This window comes from Harpia harpyja, chromosome 1, assembly GCF_026419915.1.
Source record: "Harpia harpyja isolate bHarHar1 chromosome 1, bHarHar1 primary haplotype, whole genome shotgun sequence".
Classification (NCBI taxonomy): domain Eukaryota; kingdom Metazoa; phylum Chordata; class Aves; order Accipitriformes; family Accipitridae; genus Harpia; species Harpia harpyja.
This window is the reverse complement of record NC_068940.1, coordinates 68,080,633-68,107,466: the sequence shown is the minus strand read 5'-3', so window position 1 is coordinate 68,107,466 and position 26,834 is coordinate 68,080,633. Positions and strand designations below refer to the sequence as shown.

General features: G+C 36.7%; 1 protein-coding gene across 7 annotated transcripts in view; it reads left to right on the top strand.

Annotated features, from left to right (window-relative positions):
- KCNH8 (potassium voltage-gated channel subfamily H member 8) overlaps positions 1 to 26,834 on the top strand; it is a 212,389-nt gene that overhangs the window by 157,080 nt on the left and 28,475 nt on the right. For all 7 annotated transcript variants that reach the window (XM_052798532.1, XM_052798498.1, XM_052798541.1 and 4 more), the window contains 4 exons: positions 1,960 to 2,159; positions 4,112 to 4,361; positions 9,241 to 9,455; positions 25,084 to 25,122. In XM_052798532.1, the coding sequence (XP_052654492.1) occupies positions 1,960 to 2,159; positions 4,112 to 4,361; positions 9,241 to 9,455; positions 25,084 to 25,122 (704 nt within the window). The remainder of the gene's footprint in view (positions 1 to 1,959; positions 2,160 to 4,111; positions 4,362 to 9,240; positions 9,456 to 25,083; positions 25,123 to 26,834) is intronic.

Genomic DNA, 26,834 nt, shown 5'->3' with positions numbered 1-26,834 from the left:
ACTTGTCCTACTTGGTTTTAGAGAATGGATTAATAGATTTCTTACAGGAAGGAGGGTGGGTCTGTGATTATTTGGTAAAGAAATCTAATGCCTATCACAGCCAGGAATAGCTTGTCATCACCAGTAGCAGTTGTCTTCCAATGTACATATGCAAAGACAGATTCTCCCATAATAATAATATTCTTGATGATATTTGTGCCTATAATAACACCATGGAGATGTCTACGCTGTCCAGCTCCTAACCTTGGACCCTGTTAGGAGACTTATATCACAGGTGATTTTTACGTATGCATCCATACACCACATAATGCTGTATCCCTCCCCCCTTTTTAAACTGATTATCACATCCTTAAAGAGGCTACACTATTTAGGTATGTCTGGCTGAATTGCTTCAGCCCTAGCTGACATATTTCTATTATAATATCCTGTATCTAGCATTACACCAGTTCCTCACACTTTGTTGCCCAAGCTTCTGACATTAATGACTTAGCAATTCACTGCACCATCAGGAACAACACCTAGTTGATCCAGCTGATTATTCTTAGGAATAAATTTCCAATTATGCTTACTTTTCTTTCTAATATTCATATCTGATCCTTTTCTTTCTGCCGTGCTTTTCATTTATCTTCTTTTACTAATGGACTCGTATTGACTTAATCATATCATTAGATCACCTCTACAAGAATGCATACTGTATTGGGGAACTACATCATATTGCAGTGCTTTATCTGTTTTTCTGCATTCCCTTCGTGATAAAGACATAAATATTGTTACTAGCTCCTTTTTGTTTTACTCAGCCTGTAAAAACTTTCAACACTCCAAATTAAAGAATGTTCTGCCTGTTTCTACCATGTAAAAGCGTTATTAGCCACCAAAATGCATCCTTTTCTCCTCCAGTTCCCCCTTGTCTTTCCTGTCACACTGGACTTCTGTAAATTGCCATACAAGGTCAACATCTTGTTTGTCATGTTTATAAACCAATTCCTTGCCACTCTGAGGAGTCTGTCTGCTTTCTTTCAAGCACTATAAAGATAGATGTCCCGTAAGAGTAATAATCAAGCTCTTTAATAGTTTTTTCAATAAACAATTTGTAAATGTGTATATCATATACCTCAGATCAATACCACATGACAGACAATCTAGCAGTGATTTTTCCCACTGATTATCAGCAAGCACATTTCTGCACAGATAAACCCAGATGACCTGTACCTGTAAGCATTTCTTCAATTTTGCTGCTGGTCTGTATTCCCAAGCCAGTCTCTAATTGCAGACAAAATCCAGGATGCCAGAACTTTCTGATAAACAATTTCACACCATATTCGACATTCTCAAGCAACATAAGAAATCAGATTGTCAGTTTGAACATATCTTTTATTTTTAACCTGAATTTCTGCTTTACAATGGGGTTTTTTCTGTCTTTTTTTTTTTTTTTTTACATCTTACTCCCCAGAATATGATACATCTCTAAATATTGTTTGTAATCTCATTCCACTACATGTGGTCCCCATTAGTAATTGTTTTTATTTATATGAGTTCTCTGAAATCTATTACATTCTATGTAGTTGCTAACTGACTGAGTCTAGTTTAGTTTTCATACTGATTAATAGTTCCTCATTATTTCCTGAGCATGCCTGCCTACATGTGTTTGTCTGTTTTCCTTTTTTCTTAGACTATGAACTTAATTTGGCTTGGGCATTCTTTTGCTTGGTACCCTGACTAAATAGCATCAGGTGTGGTTCTACCCTGTTCCATGACTGTGACTGCTAGTGACGCAAAAAACTGAAATGAATAATCATATGAATACTACTGTATATTACTCATGGAGTCTTATATTCAAAAGCTTCATCATATCTCTCAATCAGGAAACTGGTTTTCTGTGAAGATCCTGTTTATTTTCTGTGTTACATTTTAATGATCAACAAGTCACTCCACATTGCACGTAATTCCTGTCCTCCCTAGCTCTGATGCACGCCTTGGTGTTTGGCAATGTCACTGCCATAATTCAGAGGATGTACTCCAGGTGGTCCCTTTATCACACAAGAACCAAGGATCTGAAGGACTTTATACGGGTCCATCACCTGCCACAGCAGCTAAAGCAAAGGATGCTTGAATATTTCCAAACCACGTGGTCTGTCAATAATGGAATTGATTCCAATGAGGTAACCAAACAAGGGAGGTTGTATGTTTGATGGTTTTGACTATGGACTCCCTATGGAGTTGGGTGGGGGTGGGTAATTTTCCATTTGTGATACTGTGTTTTGTGTGAAGTTACATATAAAAAAGAACATGTCTAAAAATAAAGCTGGGTTATCCCAGGAAGAGAGTATGCTATTGGAAAATCTGGTTTAGAACATCCTATCATAAATTAAAAATTGAAAATCCTCCATAATTCTCAAATGCTGAAGAGGCATTCATCAGAAACCTTTTGGATGATGCCAGCAGAAACACCCCAGTGAGCAGTTTTGCCTTTCAGCAAACGAAAAATCTACTGGGTTTTTTAGGTGTCTTTTTAAGGGAGGGACTTTACTGCCCTTTCCTCCCTCTTTCATTTTCTTTTATTCTTTGTAATACTGTAAACAGTATTACATTCAGGTTTGGCCTGAATTTTTATGATGTTATTTATTTCCCTATATTTTAAAATATTGCAGAATGTAAGAAGAGAGTGAAATCAAAAGACAGATTTCTGGTTGTGTTGTTGCTTGCTTGTTTTAAATGACTTATCCAGGTTATGTATTACTGTACTCCAGGAGAAATAATGGCTTCTCTCTGCTGGAGTGTTATTTGAATGAACCATTCTCTTCAGAGTTCCTGTTATAAATGTCATTATAAAACTCAGTGACCTCTAAAGATAATGTGGAAATAAGCAGAAATATTTGGGTTTGAGAACATTCTTTTCCTGATAAATTCTTTTTGTGGTGTGCACAGCACAAAGAATGGGATTTTCAGCAGCATCCTAGCAACAGAAAGAGCCTGGTAAGATTTACAAAGGTACAAAAACCACTTAGACATCAAAGCTTTCCTAGATTTTGTTAAGGATCACCTTCTGCAGCTTCTGTACCTTCTGTACCTTTAGTTGCACTGAAAGTGAGCGCTGTACTACAACAGCAGCCTCTGGAGAGACCATTCATGATTTTCCTCCCACCCACAAACGGCTTTGTCTAAGCCCACTGGGTCAAGTGTTGGCTGATTGCATTGCTCAGATCCCAGATCCCCTCAAACTACAGAGAAAACTGTGCTTGTGGGCTTGCAGCTTGCACAGTCCAGAGCTCTGCCCATAGGCAGGCAGTATACTTTGCATCAATGGGACTGACACCTGAAACCACTTAAACACTTCTTTTAAAAGCTCTGCCTGAAATTTTTGTGGTGCCTTGACAAAAGGAAAGATGATTTGAGCAGTTATATGTCATTCTCACAAGACTGTCTCTGAGCAGAAAGGTGCTTCTCTCAATGTTGTCATCCTGCAGCAGTTCTTCTGTAAAACATATGTAGATATCATTAAGTGTTAGCCAGGCTACATTGGGAGTTTGCTTAAAATTAAGACCAAGGAAAAATAGGAAGACCTTATGGTCTTCTAGTTTCCATAGGTTCTTCCACTGAACATATACCTTATCTCCATTCCTTTATTCCTCTTCCAGTGGTTTTACCATAGAAGAAGCAATATAGCCTACTGATAAATTTTATACAAGCATTTTAAAGAAAACCTAAACTAAGTTCATTTTTGTTCTGTTTCACTGTATACACCACTGTATACAGTGGTATATACCTGAACAGCCTACTGTGTTCTAACAGCTGAGAAGAAATTGGACAAGGTTAAATTGTGCATTAGGAGGAATTCCTACACACAGTGTTGTTGACTTTTTTTCTTGGTTTTGTATAAAGCCATATTTTTATTCATGTTTTTTCTTGGAATTTATCAGTGTTTATCAATCAGTGTAAAGATTTATTAAGACATAGCCCATGTCTTATTAAGGGTATAAGAAAAAATCAAAGGGAACTCTTTGCAGCAGTATGACATGTACAGCACTACTAAATCAGATCACTTCTGCAAAAGAGCAAACAAATTATTTTACACTTTTTCTCTTGTTCTTCCCTTTTTCTCTTTTTTGGACAGCTTTTAAAAGACTTTCCGGATGAGCTGCGTTCAGACATCACCATGCACTTGAACAAGGAGATTTTGCAGCTCTCCCTTTTCGAGTGTGCCAGCCGTGGTTGCCTCAGGTCTCTGTCTCTGCACATCAAAACCTCCTTCTGTGCTCCTGGGGAATACCTCCTCCGACAGGGAGATGCCCTGCAAGCGATCTACTTTGTGTGCTCAGGTTCCATGGAAGTCCTGAAGGACAGCACGGTGCTGGCAATTCTTGGTATGCTTATAATCATAGCTTCAAAGGGAAAGAATGGTCCTCCAATGTAGGAGGACCTTCACTACTAACTGATGGCTTGGCGTGTCCTAGTAGTCTGATGAGAAAGAATTTGTTCCAGTTTTAATCTGCTATTCTTATTCTATGGAAATCCCTAATTTTTTTTAATTTAAACTTCCTTATTGTTTGCCCTAAGGAGCTTTCAATTGCTAGAGTTTTAGCTGTGTAATATTTCACTTGTATCCTGATTTTCCTATACTTATGCTCCCTCCTCTGCATGTGAGGAGGTACTTGCTAGCTTTTGATACAAATTGCTCCTTTCAACTAAATTTGATGACATTATTGACAACTCAGAGGACATTGGTTATTAGTTCCTCAATCTTTCACAAAAATTAGTGGCCAGGCAGTGCTTCCACTAATGTTCCCGAATGAAAGAAAGCGATGTGAGCCTACTCTCATTTTTTGATGCATACATATGAACACCCCTTGCAGGACTTCCAGGTGATGAAAAACAAGCATTGTTGGCTCTGCTCCCCAAAAAGGAGGGCCACAAAGATGATCAGAGGACTGGAGCACCTCTCCTATGAAGACAGGCTGAGAGCTGGTGTTGTTCAGCCTGGAGAAGAGAGGGCTCTGGGGAGACCTTATCGCAGCCTTCCAGTACCTAAAGGGGGGGCCTACAAGAAAGCAGGAGAGGGACTTTTTACAAGGGCAGGTAGTGATAGGACAAGGGGTAATGGCTTTAAACTGAAAGAGGGTAGATTTAGATTAGACGTAAGGAAGAAGTTCTTCACCATGAGGGTGGTGAGACACTGGAACAGGTTGCCCAGAGAGGTTGTGGCTGCCCCATCCCTGGAAGTGTTCAAGGCCAGGTTGGATGGGGCTTTGAGCAACCTGGTCTAGTGGAAGGTGTCCCTGCCCACGGCAGGGGGGGTTGGAACTAGATGATCTTTAATGTCCTTTCCAACCTAAACCATTCTATGATACCATGATCTATGATTCTATGATTCAAGCTAATTGATGGTGCCAGCAGTCACCTGAGTATATTAGAACAGAGAAAGGCCAGAAGTTCCGTTCTAATAAATTTGGTTTAGTTGTTGTTTGCTAGATGACTGCTTTGACTTTTCTAGGGTTAAGCATCTCTATCTTTAAATTTCAGTGATTAGCCTCAATCTAATGCGTACTGAAGAGATTCCCTATATCTTCAGCTGAAGGATGATTAGACTTATCTGAGTTAATGTTTATAAAGTATTTTGATAAAATATAAAATTTTACTCTAAATGTAAAGAATTATTTTATTATTATTTTAATAATTCTTTAGATTGAAATGGATTCTTTTTTGTAATAACTTTTAATATTCTCATAAAGCAGAGTTAAAAAGAACATTTCCTTTTTTGCTTTCCTTCCTGTTTTGTGGGATTGCACTAGACTGTTGATAATGCAAGCTTCTGGTCTGTCGTAATTGAATTTCCTTTATTTCACTAGCATGTATTTGATTGGGCTTTTTTTAGAATATGAATGTGATACACATCCTATTTGTTTCATAACTCTTTAATTCCATTAGATTGACAGTCCACATCACTTTCATTCATTTGTAATTAGGAAGTTTTTGAATGCCTCGATGTTATTGGATCAGATAAATGAAAGCTATAAAATATGGCTTAGAAAAAACATAAGCTTAAATATAACAAAAGGTCAAGAGCTGCCCCCATTGGAACTATGATTTCATTAATGATTACATTTTCAGGCACTTCTGAAAATATTAATGAAAGTATCATTGTGTAATGGTGACAATGAAAACAATAAGAAAGAGATTAATGGATTTCTGAGAGAAGTTAATGAAACCATAATGCAAAATCATAAACATAATACAATGAAATAATATTTTGTTACAGTGAATGGGAGCTTCATCTTTTAAACCTAATTAACACCAGCAAAAGTTGAATGCATCAGAACTGTAGGTCCCTATGAGAAACTGTGTTACTGATGTGATATAAATTCAAGAGAGCATTTTTTTCCCTGACAATGCTGGGTTACAGTTCCCAGACCACTATTTTATAATTCTGTCATGATTTTAATTCTGGTGGATTAGTTTTTGTTTATTGAACCATTCTCACTAACAAGCAATACAGCAACAATACAATGAAATGCTCTGATTAAATACAGCTGTTTGGTTCCTCTTGAGACTATTACTTGATATCTAATAATGACAGTTAGGATATCTTTTATAGGAATATATGTTTTAATATAACAGTTATGTACTGTTTGAGCATACCTCTTAGATTTATTTAAAAATATTAACTGTGATTTAAAAGATATCTATAAAGAGAAGAAATTTATAACTGACTACATGTCCCAGATACATTAACAAACAGATGTGTCTGCATAAACATTGATAAATAAGTTTATTCTCCAATGAAAAAGAAAGAGCTACTAAGAATAACTTACTTGATTCTGTTTATGTAATAAATGTTGATATTCAAGGTACAATCATTTCACTGCTTCAGTAGTTCTACATGAAATTTTAGCTTACTATCTATAGCCTTTGCTGCATGATTTTCATTTGAAAAGAAACATACATTAGCATTACCAGATCAATTGTAGTGTTTTTCAGGCTGACATAATTTCATCAAACACTGTAACTACAATCAAATACAACTCTAACATTTTTTCCAAATTATTTATGCATTATTGATACTAATACTGTTTATATGCCTAAAAAAATTCTAATTAAGATGCTTAAAGATCAGTTTTGGTATATTTGAAATATTTTTTCTCTTGTCTGTATTTACATAGCCAGCAATAGATTACCAGCCCTCTGCTCAATATAATCAAAGAAATCTAAAGACTTGTTGATACTTACAGTAAAAAGTAAAAGTAAATTATACCAATTGCAATCTTTAAGAAACCCCAAAGTAACATGGATGTATGCATATTCCTAGCATAAAAGAAAATCCCTCCCTATGCTAGGTTTATGATAAGCTCTTTTGAGAAAGTTGTTCAAGCCCTGTGTAAATAGAAAAAATTACAAATAGTATTCTAAACTGTAAAATTATTTTATTTAAGCCGCTTCAGGGATGGTTGGCCGCTTAGTTTAACTTACCCTTCAAGTTCACCATTTCCTGTGTAATATCCAGTTGGAATCACATGCTGGGTGGATTCTCAGATTTTAGAGTCTTCACTTATTATTTATTAATCACAGAATAATGTAAGATTGGAAGGGACCTCTGGAAGCCACCCAACCTAAACCTGCTTAAAGTAGGGCCAATTTAGCTCAGCTTCCTCAGGGCCATGTCCAGGCAAATTTTGAACGTCTCCACGGATGGCGATTCCACAGCCTTTCTGGGCAGCCTGTCCCGCTGTTTGATCAGCCTCATGATGACTTTCATTTCCTGATTTCTAATCACAATTTCTTTTGTTACAACTTGCGCCCAGTACACCTTGTTGCACTGTACACCCTGAAGAGGAGTTTAGCTCTGTTTTCTCTACATTTTTCTGTTAGGCTATTGAAGACAGAAATAATATCCTTCCCTTGCCTTCTCTTCTTAAGGTGGAAAAATACCCATTTTTTTCAGCCTTTCCTTGTACATTATGTTCTCCAGTGCCTGATCATCTTGGTGGCCTCTTTTGGACTCACTCTAGTATGTCAATATTTGGTCTTGTACTGGGAACCCAAAACTGGACACAGTACTCCAGATGTGGTATGATAAGTGATATATAGAGGGAAAGACTACACTTCCTGCAACTTGCTGGCTGCATTTTTGCTAATGCTGTGCAGGAGGTACTTGGACTTCTTTGCTGCAAGGGCATATTGTTCACTCATGTTCAATTTGTTGCCCACAAGGACCCCCATGTCCTTTCCCAGAGAGCTGCTTTCCAACTGGGCGGTCCCCAGCCCATACTGCTGCAGGGAGGTTTTCCATCCAAGGTGCAGGATGTGGCATTTGTTTTCATTGAACTTCATGAGGTTCCTGTCAGTCCCCTTCTCATTCATTGAGGTCCCCCAGAATAGCAGCTCTTCCTTTCAGCATATCAACCACTCCCCCCAATTCGGTATTGCCCATAAACTTGCCAAGAACCCACTCCACCACACTGTCCAGGTCTTTAACAAAGACCACCTGCATTAACTTTTGGGGAAGACCTCTGGTTCAGCGACTGTTCTTTGGACTTTATACCTCAGATCAGATGTTTATGGAAGCTTTTTGTTCTAAAATTTTTGTGCTCCAGTTATGGTTTTTAATACATCCAGTGTTCTAAGGCAGTCTTGCCCATAAATGAAAATATAATGGCTTAAGAATTCCTTCTTTTTTCTTGACAGCAGTGCCATTGACCTACACATCTATTAATAGCCTGTACAACTAAGTAACGTCATGAAGTGTAGCTGTGCAGCCATAGTTAGTACAGATTGCAAATGTTTTTCAATCCAAATTCTAAGTAAAAGCGTCATTTGAATGGACAATCTACACTTAATTGTGTCATTGTTAAAATGCTATCTTAACACCTGTCTGAAAAACAAAAAACCAAAAAACCAACAAAAAACGAGCTAGAAACATAATGTTCTCTTTTTGAAAAACAGAATTGCACCTGCTATTAATTACCAGCATAAATCTTAATTTTATATGTATTTACTTGATTGCTCCCTTAAATCAGGTAGTTACCTGCCTGGAAATTAGTCTTTGTACCTCCAATTTATTGCATATAAGATTGCACCTGCAAAAAAAAGACAGCTTTTAGTCAAAGATCCTTTAGAATGTTATTAATTAAACAATGCAGTGGTAACAATGGGATTTAAGATTTAGCAATTACGTTAAACAGATTTATGATTCAAAAAAGAAGTAAAGAATTCATGCTTTGAAGATGATTATTTTGTATTTTCTTTTAGGTAAAGGAGATTTAATTGGAGCAAACCTATCCATTAGGGACCAAGTTATTAAAACAAATGCAGATGTTAAAGCTCTAACGTACTGTGACCTCCAATGCATTATCCTCAAAGGTCTCTTCGAAGTGCTTGACCTTTACCCAGAGTATGCTCACAAGTTTGTTGAAGACATACAGCATGATCTCACATACAATCTAAGAGAAGGCCATGAAAGTGATGTAAGTATCTTTAAAGGTCTCTTCAGTTATTGTTACCTTTAAGAAGTTTATCATACTTTAGCCAGTTCTCATAATTTTGCCACAGTAAAGAAATAATACCCAGATTACATTAAAAGGACCGCTCATTCCATTTGTTTGATAATTCAGTCATTACCCACATGAATTGTTTATCAATTGATCAGATCATAAACTGTGAACATGTTCTCTGCTTCTCGTTTTTCCATAGAAAACATCATCTATGAGAGAACATTCTTCTTTAATATTTTATTTTTTGCTTATGTTTAAAAATAATTGTTATGTAAAGCATGTGTCCAAAAAGGTATTTAACTATACCTTTTCTAAAAGCTCATGTGCTAGCCTAATGAACATTCATATGATCACTGATTATCACTTCGTAGTTAAGAACGTCATCACACATCCAAAATGAGAAACAATTGTTTCTCATCACACTGCAACTGAAATGTGTTTTTCCATTTAAATGAGCAATTAATGTGAAAAAACCCAAGAAATTCCAGATAAAGCACTGCTGAAAGACTTCAGTATAGACTTACCAAAATACTTTCACTGATATTATGTAGCAAATATATATATTCAGATTTTAATAGTGGAAAACTTTTATGACAGCTCTCTTTTTCTGACTTAACCATATGGGTGTACACACGCTGTGTGGCTGTTATCCTCCACATAGCATAGGCAGGCACTCACTGTTATGAAAAAAGTGGCCTGTTGCTTGGCTGTTTGTGAAGAAAAGTGTCAGTGGATGCCCTGTGTGCATGTCAATCCAGCACTATGTCTTCCCTGCTCATGGCCACTCACACGTGTTCCTGTTCAGAAAGTCGTGGTGAGTTCTGTCCTGCAGTAGTCACCCATAAAAAGTGGTGCTGGCCTGAGGGATGTCTAGGCTGACAGAACTGCTCTACAGCATTTGTGAATACACACCATATTTTCATGGTACAATACATTATCTTAAAATTCAAGGGGAAAAAAAAAAAAGAGCCTGACACTGAGTAGCTTCCTGTGTCATAGACAAATATAGAGAACCCAAGACAGATTATCGTAGTGTCACTTTCTCCTACATCCTCAGGTTAACTATGCCCTCCACTAGTATTTCTCTTGCAGCAGAACTAACCTTGGTCATGTGCATCTCATTTCTTATCCAACAATTTTACATATCAATAAGGATAAAGAGCAGGAATAAGGTGGCCAAAAATTGTACCACCACAAAAAGAGGGGTCAACAAATGAGGGAAGATATCTATGTCAGCAGCAAAAGTGCCTGGTCAACCACTCGCTCTGCTTCACCTAGAAAATATCATGTCTTCATGAATAAAATTTACAAGCAGAAGTAATCTGAGCATTATCTGATGGTTTACTCTCAAAGAATAGTAGGAAGGTTTTCAGAAGTGCAATTTGTGGGTATGAAAATGTGACTTTTTTTTTTTTTAATATAGCCTTATTTCTTGGGAATGATGCTATGGGAGAGTTTGGCAGTTGTGACACAGTATCTTCATCTCTCTCTCCCTAAGACAGGGAGATTTTACTTTTGTGAGTGTCTATGACTTCTGCAGCTTTATGGAAATTTTGGGGTTGGAGAGCTTTTCCATAGTTAAACAGTGGATTGATTATTTTTAATAAGTCAGTTTCTCACTCTCTTTTTCCTTGGGTGTTTTAAATGACTGCAAATCTGCAACTGAATGTGAATTTAATGCTTCTGAAAATGGATCAGTAGCAGTATTTAGGGTCAGATGAACTGCAGGGTAAAATAGCATTAATTTCCCCACTATGACTTGCCAAGCACCTTTCAGTTTAGGGTCAGGTAAACCACAGATTGAAATAGAATGAATTTCCCCACTATTACATGCCAAGTGCCTTTCAGTCCTGACCTAAAATACAATTGCATTTTCAGTCACAATCCACCAAAACTGTCTTAAGTGGTAGGTTTCCTAACACTTTAAGCCAGCATTAAAAAGGTGAGGCTGCAGACAGATGCAGTCCTGGTGATCCATTATCCCCTTCCTTGTGCTGTTTGAACTGTTAATTGCATACAAAATTGAATAAGAGATTTGAACTGAATTAAAAGTAAGTGGACCAGTAACAGCCAGAGGTCATCAGGGGTTTCCTGATCCTGGAGTGTCAAAGTTGGATACTTAGCACTAGATTGTATAATTACCCTCCCCACACAAAAATCTCTAAGAAAACTTTTTGAATTTGTTTTCTTGGTTCATTTCCAAGTCTAAGAGTGTATATAATGATGTGCTCCATCTGCATTAAAATCCAAGGTATAATGGTGGAAAAGGCTCCAGGACTTCCACAGCCATGTCACTTTTCAGTAAAACAAGAAGGAGCTGTAATTAGATTTCTCAGTAACAAGTCGAAACTGTAGCTGTCTGGTTATAGAAAGATTGAAAGTGTTTTTTAAGCAATCTTGGAAGAAAAGCTCAAGAGATTTTAAGTACAGGAGCTGGCAATCGTGTAACTATTTCAGCCTCCAATGAGTAACAGATAGAGAAACAGAAAGGCACAAAACCAGGGGGATAAAGTTTCAACGGTTCCTCATGATAGCTCTAAAACCAGCAATCATGTGATTTATGATTATAACCATTAATGTGTGTGCAATCACACAGGCAGTGCTATTACACCATCTTTTTACATACTCCCATCACAGCAAGATGTGAATTAGGAAAAAAGTCTTTATGTTGATTATATATATTCTGTCCTTTGGTTTCTTTGCTGCATTTTGCTCAAGAAATTCATAACTGTCTTTGTAAATGTACTCAATTATTTGAGGACAGTTAGAAAAAGCTAATTCGTTTGGTAGCTGGAGTTGTGATATTAAAACAATTCATCCATTCGCGTGTTTCAACCAATTTTTCTAGGTATGTGTCCTGGTTTCAGCTGGGATAGATTTAGTTTTCTTTCTGGTAGCTGGTATAGTGCTATGCTTTGGGTTTAGTGTGAGAAGAATGTTGAGAACACACTGATGTTTTCAGTTGTTGCTAAGTAGTGTTTAGACTAAGTCAAGGATTCTTCAGCTTCTCATGCCCAGCCAGCAAGAAGGCTGGAGGGGCACAAGAAGTTGGGAGGGGACACAGCCAGGGCAGCTGACCCAAACTGGCCAAAGGGGTATTCCATACCATGTGATGTCATGTCTAGTATATAAATTGGGGGCAGTGGGGCTGGGAGGGATCGCTGCTTGGGAACTGACTGGGCATCAGTTGGCGAGTGGTGAGCCATTGCATTGTGCATCACTTGTTTTGTATATTCCAATCCTTTTGTTGTTATTATTGTAATTTTATTATTGTTATTATTATCATTATTAATTTCTTCCTTTCTGTTCTTTTAAACTGTTCTTATCTCATCCCACCGAGTTTTACTTTTTTTTCCTTCCCATTGTCTCCCCCATCCAACTGGGCGGGGGGGAGTGAGTGAGCGGCTGCGTGATGCTTAGTTGCTGGCTGGGGTTAAAGCATGACAGTCTGTGACTATGATGTCATAGCCATGAAAAAGTTTGCTAAGTGACACAGATTTTGACACCCGCCTCACGCACCTATATAATTTTGCACTATATATTACAGGTTGCATGTATAGCAGGCAGTGAGTCACATATTGATTTGATAAAGCTAAGCACTCATAAGAAGGTTCTTACAAAATATAATACAATTATCTGAAAGAAACTGGAAATTATTTTGCTATCCATCAGCCATGGAAAACGTGCTATTTTATATATTTAGAGAGCAGTAGCAGATGTTCATAACTCTGAATTATCCTATGAGAAACTCAGAATAGGTAAATATTTGCACAGTATCTTTGTGGGCTTGGTAACAGTTTATCGTTTCTGATTATTTCATGTGTCCACACAGAAGTGTCTACAGTGTAGACATCGTTATTCATCAAAAAACCCCCAAAGGCTGGTTACAGCCAGACTGATACAAAGAACAAGAGGCCTCCTTGACACCTATGCCATCCCTCAAGCTGTAATGAAGTCCCAAAGGAAGATATGGCCCATGCAGGCACAATCTTTGACTCACTAGAGCTCCATCAATATGTGTCATTTTGAAAAAGAAAAGATTATATTCCTGAAGATTCAAAAATCTGTGTTTGTAGACAGGACTCATAATTAATAAGAATCTACTTTTCCTTTTGTAGCCTTAAAAGTAGTTTCTGCCTCTTACAAGAGCTTCCCCTCCCCCTCCCCCCAAAGGAGGAGAAGCTACTCTCTTTAAAATGAAAATATTGAGTCTCTGAAGCAGGAGGAAGGACTGCTTCCTTCAGTGCATCCGCAGTGTAAATGAAACATAATGACAAAGATTGCACAAGAAAAGTGGTAGATCCTTCCTCCAGTTGAGAACATTGAGTCTTACTGCAGCTTAGCCAGGCTTCTTGGTAATAAAATAAATAAATAGACAAATAAATTTTAAAAGACAACCAAGAAGCAATAAAAACAAAGAATTTTTTTTCCCCAGAAAGGCATTGTCTGACAAAATGGGGCTTAATCCTTGTCCTTTAGAGAGGCTGGTGTTTAGAATTTATTAAATTTTAATGATTGAGTTGGGGGGGGTGGTTAATATAATAAAGCTCAGGTTGCTATTAGCAATACCAAACAAATTACAAGGGATGCTCCTCATTTTCTACTGGGAAACCTGACAACTGGCCAAACCAATTGTTCTTAAAGGTGAAAACAATTCTAAGCTCTGGAGCATAAATCAGAGGGCCCAGCTTGGGAAGAAATATGTCCACAAATTCTAATCTAAAATATGCTGAGTTTTCTGGTTCATTCCAGCTAAGCATTAAACAAGTATTATAAGAGCATATGTGTAATTCCACCTTTTTTTTTTAATTGGTTTATTTTTAGACTTTTATCTTTCTTTGTGCCAACTGGTGGTATTGCTCCTGTAAGCAGAAAAAAGGGTAGCAAAAAAATATTTTGAATGCAAGCACAAAATTCAGCTGAAAGTCTGCCTAGCCACTGTCTCTTTTTCAGCTAGTAGATTATGTATTTGACATACATGCATTCTTGCCTCTTTAGTCATGCTTTTTCAAGATATTGTGCTATAGGTCTGTTGAATTTATGAATGTTGCATTCCGATATAGTAATAACTCAGGAGGAATTCTATCTGTTACTTATTTGATTATCTATTATGAATCAGCAATGGAAATAGCATGACATTTCTGGGTTTTTTTAATGCATCTTTATTGTCTGCATAATAAATAGTATTTTGCTTGAAAGAAACAAATCAATGTTATCCTATCTGCAATTCTATAGGTAGTAAGGAAAAAATAAGCATGGGATTTTTTTAGAAATAGTTGCTTTTAATTTTTGCAAGTATTGTAAGGTAAGAAAACCTGATAGAAACTTCAGTCACATAATTACTTATTGATGTGTTTAACTTTCAGAGCCAAAAAAATCCTATTCCTTGGGCATTACCTATGTGTTTATAATAAAACCTATGCATTGAAAAAATTAATTTCTTATTACACTGCTACACTTAGTCGTAATTCCTCCACCCCAGCCTAGATCGTAGCTCATCCTGGACACTGCGGGACAATCACAGGTTGCAAAATATTTTTCATAATAAATAATTTCCATAGAAGATTTCCCGAATACTTCCAACTACCTTTCTAATCGAGAAGAGGGTTTTGCCACGTTACCCAGCAGCTGTATAGAAAGAAGTGGCTTAATTTAGAAAGTTTCGTGGTTTAACCCCAGCAGCAATTAAGCACCACACATATACTCACTCACTCCCCCTGCCCAGTGGGATGGGAGAGAGAATCAGGGGAAAAAAAAAAAAAAACCTCAAGGGTTGAGATAAAGACACTTTAATAGGATAGAAAAGGAAGGGATGATCATAACAATAATCATAATAACAACAACAACAATAATAGAATACACAAAATAAGTGATGCTCAATACAATTGCTCACCACCTGCTGGCCAATGCCCAGCAACCCCCGAGCCGCAGTGCCCCCCAGCCAACTCCCCCCAGTTTATATACTAGACATGACATCACATGGTATGGAATACCCCTTTGGCCAGTTTGGGTCAGCTGTCCTGGCTGTGTCCCCTCTCAACTTCTTGTGCCCCTCCAGCCTTCTTGCTGGCTGGGCATGAGAAGCTGAAGAATCCTTGACTTAGTCTAAACACTACTTAGCCACAACTAAAACATCAGTGTGTTATCAACATTATCCCCATCCTAAATCCAAAACACAGATACTAAGAAGAAAATTAACTTTATTCCAGCCGAAACCAGGACAAAAGTTTAAAAAGCCCTACTTTGACTTTAGAGTGAGGTTGGGTAACTTTGAGGAAAACTTGTCATTTTTAAACAAATTTACATGCAGTTAAGCACCCACCTTTGTCAATAGGTCGTCTGGCAGAAGATCATATATTATTAATGCAGGTGTAACTCACTGGTCTTTATTGTCTGTGGCACAGTAGGTATAAATTCTGCAAAACAACAGACCAGTCAATGGCAATTTTTGTGTTTCTATACAAGAATTATTACAACAGGTGGAATATAGAAGTGAATAAATCACCTAAAGCAACAGAAGGCTAATACTTTATCTGCACGATTATTCTGAAAAAAAAAAACCAAACCAACAAAAAAAACCCCTACACACACACACAAAAAAAAAATTTTATTCCTGTTATTTCCATTTCTAATTTATACCTCTTTTGATCCAAGATGGAGCCTGCAAAGTTCTCATCTTCTCAGCAATTACAGTATAGGAATGAAGGTGCTCCTCATACTATCAAAAACTAAAATACTTTAAAAACTGTGAACATATAATTAACTTTGAGAAATGACTCCTGATGCATTCACTGGAGTAGGTCTCTTACCTGTCTGTTCATGGAGTACTCTGCAATCAGTGCTGCTGTGAAACATTGCTTAGTGCTCTTTCACATTTTACAAGCTACTCAGATTTTTCATTCGTGCTTCTGGAATCATCTGGAATTTTTTTTCCTTCTCTCTCTCTGTCCCTCTCTATCTTCCCAAAATAAATTACCCTGTTGCTGAACAAGGCAGTACTCATACACATCACTTACACAGCTCAACTTCCGTGTTTCTGTGGAACAAATGACAGGATTGTACAGCTGTAGAAGGGCATGACCACTGGCAAAAAAACAGCATGTCCTTCACCTGTTTACACTTAATTTCTGATTTTAAATGACTGAGAAGCAGTTTGGGAACAAGCTTTGTCATCTAGCTCTCTGCAAGATATTTCACAGGTCTCCTACCTCAATTCATTACAGTAAGCATGTTTTGGTGGATGTCTAGCTATTTAAGGTGGTTGCTAGTTTCAGACAATTAACTCTGCTGCAATATCCTCCTCCCTGTGCAGTGTTACAGTCAGTCCTTCCTCCATTCCCTCAACCTGGCAATTACCTGCTTCACTCAGCATGGGAGCGGGGCTGACCTGGAGCTATAGTGAGAGCCAGGTTTGACTCCTTTTTGTTGTCTGCTAACTCATAAAGCTTGTTTACTTGCAGTCATTGGTGAGCATGATGTGTGGTGCCTCCGAGCCATCAGTTCACCCAGTACCCCTCAAGATAATCATCTCACTATCATGTTTCTAATATATTGTACACTGCTGAGAAATAATGCAATAAGGAAACACGTAATTCAAAAAGGACAGACTGGTATGCCTTTTCTCTTGCAGGCTTGGTGGCCTTTTCATTTTCTTTCCTAGTATCTTTACCTGAAGAATTTTTTTTTTTTTGCCGGTATGCTCCTATTTCACTTCTGTAGCCTTCAGTCATTCTAATATTTTTGAAAATAACAACACACAGCCACCTATACTGTCTGGTTTTGTCTCTCTAATAGTTATTCTTCTGATTTGTGGTTATTTTCCAGTTAGAAGATTCATCCCACCACAACTTATTGATGCAATTATGTCATCTTTTCCATTTTTTTCATTAATTCTTTTGCTTTTACAAGTCTTTTCCATTTTACACCTGAAACAAATAGACGATTGGCTGTAAGGATGAATCCCACAAGGTGTGGAAGAGGCCAAAGGGGAGGAGAGGAAAATAACCCATGTAGTTTCATCTGGGAATATGATACATATATGTGACCTATCCCAAAATTCCTACCACTGTGGTCACTCTTTTACTTTTGTGAATGGGTTAAGAGACAGGAATTATGATTATTTGTTATACATTATTTATAACAAAACTATTCAATGCATGTATGTAATTAGGATTTTCACAATTAACCTTAGCACTTTCTTGATAAATACAAACTACTTTCATTGTAACTAGAATTAAAATGCTTAAATAAGTGACAAAATTTTACTTCTAATTTTAGCTTTTAAACAGTCTTGTTTCTCATTCATTTCACTTCCTGGAATTATTGCATTCTGCATCAGATTATAAAGCTTAACCAGGGGGTTACATGTTAAAAAAAAAAAATCCAGGCTGGCAAAGCAGCTTATTGATGTCTTTAGACTGTGGTATGAGGAGGGTATAAAACACTGTGCCAAACAGAATTTTAGCCAGGAAAAGCTCTTGGCTTTCAGAGAGTATTGCTTTGGAATCTAACCATATTTCTATTTTAATTACACAGGGATGCTAAATAATAACTTTTTCCAATATACTTCACTGTCCCTTAGAAAACATGATAATGTAACTTTTACAATATTAATATTAAATATTTTTCTCTATTGGAAAAAATGGAAAATAAAATTAATCCTGATATATCTTAACCTTAAAATGGTATGAATTTAGAGGTTGGATTTTTTTCTTTTTCATAATTGCTTTTATTTTGCATTGGTATAGCAATGACCAGATAGTGGCCTTAAATTTAGAAGCATTCTTACAGTAACTTATCTTTTTATTATTCTGTGTAAAGTAAGACTAATTTATGAAGGATATTATAATACTTACCAAAATTTCTTCTATAAGAACACTAGTTCTGAAGGCAGGCTACTTTGAGGTGTAATGAGCATGTCAGACTGGCTTATATGGTAAAGTTCCTGTATCACTTGCAGAGTCATTATAACCTCAGGATACAAGCTGAAATGTATGAGATTAAATATGATGTAGTTTTTGAGCAAACTGTCTATAATCAGCACAACTTGTGTATCAAGCAGGCATTCTACATGGACCCAAGTATGTATTCTCAATTTTATTGAGCTGGTAACATTTTTTAGTGCAACTTTTTTAAACACTGTAGAATAGTAGAATAGCTGAGGTTGGAAGGAACCTCTGAAGATCATCTAGACCCACCCCTCTGCTCAGAGATATGAAAGCATATAAAAATGAAAAACAAAAATTATTTATGTACAAATGCAGTCTAAGATTCTACTGATATAAAAACAAATATATCAGCATGTTTTTCTTTTTAATCATCTATACCTTCACTCAGTAAAACCAGAGCTACAGAACCTGCCTACATAAGTGTAACTTGAGTTCTGCTGAAAATGCAGTTCCTACCTAAGACATATATATCACTTTTTCAGTGATGTAATAAATAAAAACATGATTGTAGTAACAAATATATAGATACAGTATATACATATGTATTGTATATACAGTACAGTACTGTATATATAATAAGTGTTCAGGGACAGGCTCCATCGATAATCAAACTGTGTTCATTCCTCCAGCAAAATTTATATTGCATCTCTCTGACACTGGGTTTTGTTTTATATCATGGTACTTTGAAAATTGAAGCAATTTTATTCACTTATTGAGTGTCCATGTTGTCTTAGTTTCTAACCTATGCAGAACTTCTTGAGTGACAAAGCTGCCAAAAAGCTCCAAAAAGCTATGTGTCTAGCTTTTCTGTGTTATGCGTATATAGAAAACACAAATTGCATCTCAGGGGAAGGAAATTATGATGGCTCTCTTACTTAATAGGGTTATATGCTTAGACTTCTGCTGATATCTTCACATGCCAGGACATGGCTTCTTGCCCTGAGGTGAAACCATGTGAATTGCTTTCACAGTTACTCTACATCTGCTGACTTCCCCAAAGTTTTAAATCTGAATATGTCTAGGGGCCAGCTGTGTGCTCAATTTTCACTTTTTTCCTTTTGGGATAGTTGACTAGAGGTTAATCTACTGATCAAGTTGCCACCCAAAAAGCAAAATATTCATTATTTAGAGGAAATGTTTCTGGGGAAAAAAAAAAAAAACCAAAAAAAAACCCCAAAAACCAACAAAATCAAACAGATTTTAAAATAAGGAAACAGATTATGCCTGTCCCTGCCTTCTTCTTTGTAAGGTTTACCCTGAAAGCCAGACAAAGCTGGACTTTCTTAAAAATTCTCCACAGTTATGTCACTGTCCTCAGTGAGTCACTTCTTATTAACACTCATCCCACTGATTTGGCCTCTGAGTGTTAGCAAAACAGCTGTGTAACATTGGGGATGCTTGGAAATAACCAATCTGCAGGTAATAAAATTCATTGGGAGAATATTTTTTAAGATCCACTTAATTGTCTTCCTCTTTTCAAGAGCCTCTCTGAAGTTAGAGACACATATTTACATAAAAAGTAGCATGAAGTTTCATTTAAAGATAAAGCTGACAATACAAAGTTAAAAGCAACCCTTCCACAGTATCTACAGCCTCGTGTTGAGGAGTCTAACTGGATATCAATCCATGGGGCCAGTCCTGCAAATATTTATGAGTCTGTGTGAAATCTTAAGAGTTGCATGAAGTTAAGCATGTAAGTTTTATTGCTTTGAAAGCTGCTAGCATTCATTGTAATTTCTATTAATATTATGTAAATCTTTACATGACTAATAAAACTGTAGGAATATTAAAAATTTTTCTCCACTATAACTTTTGTCTGCAGTAATCTGCAAGCTTTTCCAAAATTCCAACCTGCCAGAGCAATGTACACTCAGTGCCAGGTCTATTGTCTATTTTAACAATTCCTCATTTCTGTCTTCTTTTGACCTTATTGACAGTGTCTCCTTAATATTTTCTAATTCTTATTGGCACGGGTTTGCTATGAAAAATGTATGTTCAGAGCAGTCTGGTATCCTATTTTCTTCTCCTTTTTTGGGGTGGGGGAGAGGGAGGTAAGAATATAGAAGTAAAAATGACAAATTATACGATCCATGTTTACCATTTATTCAATTCTTGATTTGGAGCAAGTAACAGAGAGGTTAGGTTTTCTTTCTGTGACATCTTTTTAACACAAAATGCAATAGATCCTATATTGTTAATGAAACAATCAAAGTATAATTAAAAATTTTTGCTAATGAATGCAGTGAAATTAACAACCAGGTTTTAAAGAAATATATGAAAAGTAAACTTTTAATACTAACTATGAAAGCTCATGTGAGAAATTTGAATGCAAGAAAGTATTCATTTGCAAAAAATTTATCCAAAGCTAACCACAACCAGCCAGTCATTGAACACTTGTCCTAACTGCACAGGCTACAATAATTTATTCAAAAGATAGGAATAATGTAGGATAAAGACTTAAGAGAAGATTGCAGAGCTCATGGCAATTCACAGTTATTGGTCACCTAGGATAAAATACCGGTGACAGATATGCCGTTCAACTTTTGCTGCTAATTCAATATATTCTACTGTAAGCAGGATCAGAGAATGCTGAAAGCATCTGCTTCCACAAAATACATTTTCTTTATCTGTCCATTAAGCAAGGAAAAAGATAAGAATGAACCTGAGAAAATATAGCAACAAGCCAATGAACTATAGAAAGTCTTAAAAAGAAAAAAAAAGAAAAAGGGCAAAATTTCTCAGTAAATGTAGATATAAAACAACTGTATCTAACCTGAGAAATTCTTTGTGAGTGATTGAGTCCTTTGTGATTTAAAGGATTTGTTATATTTCATTGAAAAATTTCCTGATTACGGAAAACCGAGGCCTGAACACATGTGAGGCATTAAGCTTTTCAGCAGTACAATAATCCCTTGTTATGTACTTGTGTCTTTTCCATTACCATACAGTAAATTTGCAAAGAATGGAACATATGGCATGCATTCTTGGGTTTTTTTCTGCACACTGCCAATGCTTCTAAATAGGTTTTTTCTGTTTCCAAATGCTGACTAAGGACATTAATATTCTAGTTTGATTTCAAATCCTTTCCTGAAAGCATATTTTAGCCTTTTGACTCCTCAGATACAAAGAATTATTCATATATTTTAGGACTCCAGACTTACAAGCAAATCAGTGAAATTATGTTTCTATTTTTGTTCATAATTCCCATGAAGGCAACAGGGATCAGGCCAGTAAAAGCTGATAACATTCTTTTAAGCCCCAAAATGAAAAATTTACTTACCTGGACATTTAATGTATTAACCCCAAATTTAGCTGCATCTCTATGTTTCTCTTTTTATGGTTTTATCATTGGAATTCATTTTGAATTATTGTACAGGTAATTACCCGGTTTGGCCACAATTCCTGGATGAGATTCTTCTATTAAAGACTACTGTCTGTTGACCCTGGAAAAATCTTCAGACCACTGGCTTTTGACAGCAAACCACCAGTGTTTTCAGATGGGGAATTGTTCTTTTTGTGCTTGTAATAAGTAATATAAAGATTACTGAATTTTTAAGCTCTATATATTAACATATTAAACAACTACAAGATCATAGATTTGAGATTACATACATGGAAGAATTTGATATGAGTCTGCTTTTGGTACATGATCTATCATTGTTTTGTCTTGTGAAATTAAATTTAATAGCTGGTTTCACAAGACATAAAGAGACACAAGGGCTGAAATTAAAAATTGTTAGACTCTTTGACAGTATTTCACATAACTCATGCTAACATCAGTCTTTTTGTTTTTTCCTAATGCAGAGCAGGGGAAATACCTGTGGTTTTTCTTTCATCAGGACTTATCCTTTACAAGTTGTGCTTCTTTTTAAAAGACTAGCATGTGAGCTATTTTGCATCCTCTTTCTTTTTGCATAAGAAAAAAAAAAAAACATTTTATAGAAGACTAAACCAGTGTGTTGCCCTATATAAAAGGTTTTAGCAGATCAGAAACTAGGACAGCACCTCATAATTATTTACTCCGATACTACATTTTTACAGAGATAAAGCTATGTTCATGGTGAGGTCTTTAAATTTACTGCCCTTTGACTGACTTTATCAATGTTCATATTCATCTTTCCTTTTCTCTTTGAGAATGGTATTTCTGCAGGAAGAGAGAGAGGGATGTTGCTGGAGGAGGTTTAAAAGCAAAACTCTTGAGAATTCTCCCTGGTCACAGATTAATTATTGTTTCTTTTACCAACTTTCAACTACCAAGCCATAAAGTCCAGGCCCCTGTTTTATGTGTACAAGATATGGCATTCAAAGTTACAGGCAATAAATATGGCTGCAGTGTATTAATAAAGAAGCAATTGCCACACTCTTTACTGTGGCTTCTGTGCTATGGAAAAGATAGTTTGTAGGGGCAGAGTTTATCCAAAAAAATCAATTTATCCAGACTGAAATTGTCCCCAGTGGGTTAAAGGGGCCAGTTTGAGAAACAGAATAAGTCTCATGAGTAGTTTCTCATGTCACATGCTCCCTTTTCATACCTATCCTTCTTTTCTGCTACCCTTCCTCCCAAGGACACTCCTTCCCCTCCCTGCAAAAAGCAACCTGCCTTCAAAAATCCCTTTACCTTTCTCTTGGTAAGGTCATAAGACAAGAAAGTGCTGCCACTAACCCCACTTCCTCTGCAGCCAGTTTCTCCCTGGTGCAGCAACCAGCAAGGATAACACTGAGAGCAGAGATGGATGGGCGGTTGTGGGTGCTGGGTTGATGGGCAGTGGAGAGGTCCTGCAGCCAGGCAACGGTGCTACCACCAGGTCACAGAGCTGAAAGCCCAGCCCCACTGAAAGACCCCAGTAGGGCTGTGGGAAATGCCACCAGGACATCTAGGAGACATCCATATAACGATTTCTTTCTCTGTTTTCAAGAGGTACAATCAGGATTGACACATGGGCTCAGGAGGAAAAAAAAAAAAAGTGAGGAGCAATCTTCACCTGCATTACAAACTACAAATGACAAGTCACTTACTTCTAAAGCCTTCAGAAGGCAAATTCATACTTATTAAGATCTTTTTTGTGAAGCTGCTAATATTTGGGATTGGCTTGGAGTTTTAATTAAGGCTGTTATTTAATATTCATACCGCACCTGTGCCTAAAAGCCAAGCAGACTGATGCCCCAAAATTCTGGGCACTCTTCTAAACTAATCTTGTTAAACATATGTGCAAAGTTGGCCATTACTACTTCCGAATTCTGACTTTAACATTTTAGTACATTTCCAGTTTCCTGTTCTCCTGAATCTTGAAGGAGACAGTGTTTCTTCAGTTGGCATAGATTACAGCACAAGCTGGGAGATTTCAGCATCTGAGATCTCATCCTCTGCCAATATCGTCTAGCACTTTATCTAACTCAGGAAGAACACAGCAGTTATTTTATTTACATAGCCTAATTATTGCAGTTGATATGTTTGGCAGTTATTAGAGTGTTATTGCTAAATTTATTGATACACCTGCTACTGGCTTGGCTGTTGTGGTACATGATTTCTGCTTACACAAACTTAAATATTGTATATTTGTATATTATACCACTACTAACCCTCACTTTTATGAGCAACTACAAAACGATTTTCAGGTTAACTTGAAAGACTTGTGGAGAAGGAAAAAAAAAAAAAAAAACCACAACTATTTTTTACAAATCTGTACCTAAAATTCGTGTATTTAGCAGTTCTGAAGACTTTTATCACAAACCAGGAAGTCCCAATGACTTCCAGAAAGCCTTAACTTCTTCTGCCTGAGTTTGGAAAAAATAAACTGATGCTACGAATTTAAAATCAATGTGTGTTAAGCACTTTTTATTTTGACATGTGTCTTTAGGAAAGCTGAAAATCACTTCTGAAAATTCTACCTGGCAAACTAAAATTTGCCTATAAATACAACATGTAGACTGTCAGAGACTTGCCCATGGTCAATGCATGACATTCAAATAAACAACAGACTGTTCATAACAAATATTATTCAGCAGTGCCAGTGGATTTTATTAGAAGTAGTTACACATCAAACTTGCATGATTTTTTTCTTCTTCCTTTTCTTTTGTTTTGCTTTCTGTTTAACTGAAAAAGGGAAAATGTCATGGCCTTGGATAGCTGTTAGGCACGTATATCTCCCTCAGGATTATATTGGTTCTACTTGCTTCAGTCCCATCACTGCCTTTGAAAATTCCCCAAAGATACTACAGCTAGATCATCTACATGTAAGGACTAGGCTGGCACAGGAGCTAAAGCTACAAAGAGGTAGGGCCAAAGCAGAGCACTGTTCCTGCATGGGATTCCATCAAACCAGCACTGAAACCCACCAGGCATACATTCACCTATCATCTACATTTATTCACAGATCTGGAGCCTTGACCCAACTTTTATTAAAATAAAATGTTATTTTTGCAGCATCTTTTTAATAAAAATAAAACAATTTTTTTTTCTCACAGCATCTGTTTCCAAGGAGTGTCCTTAGTTTAGTGCTATGTCACCATTTAATTTACTACAGTTGTTTTATCATGAGATTCTGTTTTTTATCAACATAAATGTTTTGGTTTAGATGTTTGTATGCTCTTGGAAGCCAATACTGTGCAGATGCACATATTTGCTACCTTTTTGTTTTGTTTTGTTTTTTCAGGTAATATCAAAATTATCAAACAAGTCTACGCTATCTCAGGTATGTTAGTCACATTTTAAATATGCCAAGGATGACTTTGAAACATGCACACAGTTATGGCTAGAGCAAAACTGGAAAAATTCCAACTGACTTCCAAGGTTTCAGAATGAGACTTTAAATAGCATCCTGCAGCTAGTTCTGCTACTGTCCATTTTATGAGTAACAGCTTATGATCTTTTCTTCCAGGTGCTGGATTTGGATATCTTACTATAGCATCTGCATTTTAAATACGTGTTTACCCTAGCCAAAGTTTTGAATATGGGTAACGCTCATTCTCTATAGTGTGTAGGCTGCATCAGTGCCAGCTCCTGTACAATTTGATCATCCTGACAGCCTTCACATGACTATTATGGTTGACAGCAAGGCTGTTATATTTTATATAGACAGGTCTTTTGCCACTGTTTTAAATTCTTACCTTTTCGTACATCTCAGATGGAAAGAACCTAGTTCACTAAATATGTCAATGTATACTAAGAGAAAAGCATTCATTTAATGGAAGTATGCTGTAGAATGCAGCAAAATTAATTAAACCCATGCTTCAAAACATTTAGACCAGATACTAATAGGGGCTTAGAACGTTTGGACAAATTCCCCAGATCTGCATTTCCACACAGCCAATCTTACTTGGCCTGAATGTGGGAAATTTGACTATACAAGCTCATCTGAGGTTTTCTATCTAAAGCTAACAGTGCCTTAATCAAGCTTGATTAAGAGGAGTAGCCTGGAAAAAAAAAAAAAATAGTATCAACTTTTTCTGAAACCATGAAGTTGCATTTGGCTGTACTCTTCACTGTGACGTGTGGAGTTTGTTAATTTGACCTGGAACCTGACTCTGCCTTAGTCCGTCCACCTACTACCAATAAATACAGTAAGTTGCACCATGGGAATAAATGGAACTATTTTTGAGTTATGGCCTGATCCTGACATGAGGTCCATATTGGCGTGTCTCAGCACTCATGACCAGTATATTTTGTTACCATGATACAATACAAACAATACATTGCTTTCTTACACAGTGCTTTAATTAGTACCTTAAAAGTACAGAACCCAGGTTTATGTTGACTCTAAATTGCCTTGGTTCCAACACCAAACATTCAAATTGCATTTTTTTTAAAAAATAGGTGTAGCTCTGCTTTTCAATGACTCAGTTCTGAAGCTGACACTGTCACACCACTGGTGCATTAACAGGACTTTGTATAAACTGAAAAATTTGTCTACTATCCCAGCAGTGGTTTCAGTTACAACAACTAAGAAGGATACAGAGGACATTCAGGCTTGAGCTGAACTGGTGTAAATGCTATTTATACATTATAAATGGTTCCATATGAAAATGCAGAATTATATGAATTACCAGCCTCAGTTCTTTCCCTTGGTCTACCAGGAGTCTGAGAGTGTAAAATTCAAAAGAAATAATGCCTCAGCAAAGCAAGATTAATCTACTCAACCGCACATATGGCTTATGGCTTGTAAGAACTAGTCATGTAATCTTTCTTGGTAACAAAACATATTGCAGTGAGTTCTCTGGCTATGTCACTAGTGACCTTTTTTAATTTGTTTGTTTTTCTCACATATGCACATATAGCCATAGTTGAGGAGGGAAGCTATGGAAGAGTTCCAAAAGAGCTATCTCTAAAGAGAAAATGAAAGCTGTGTTACATCTGGGTTTGTTCCAGGATGAACACCAAAAGAAATTGTATTTCTGCAACATCAGG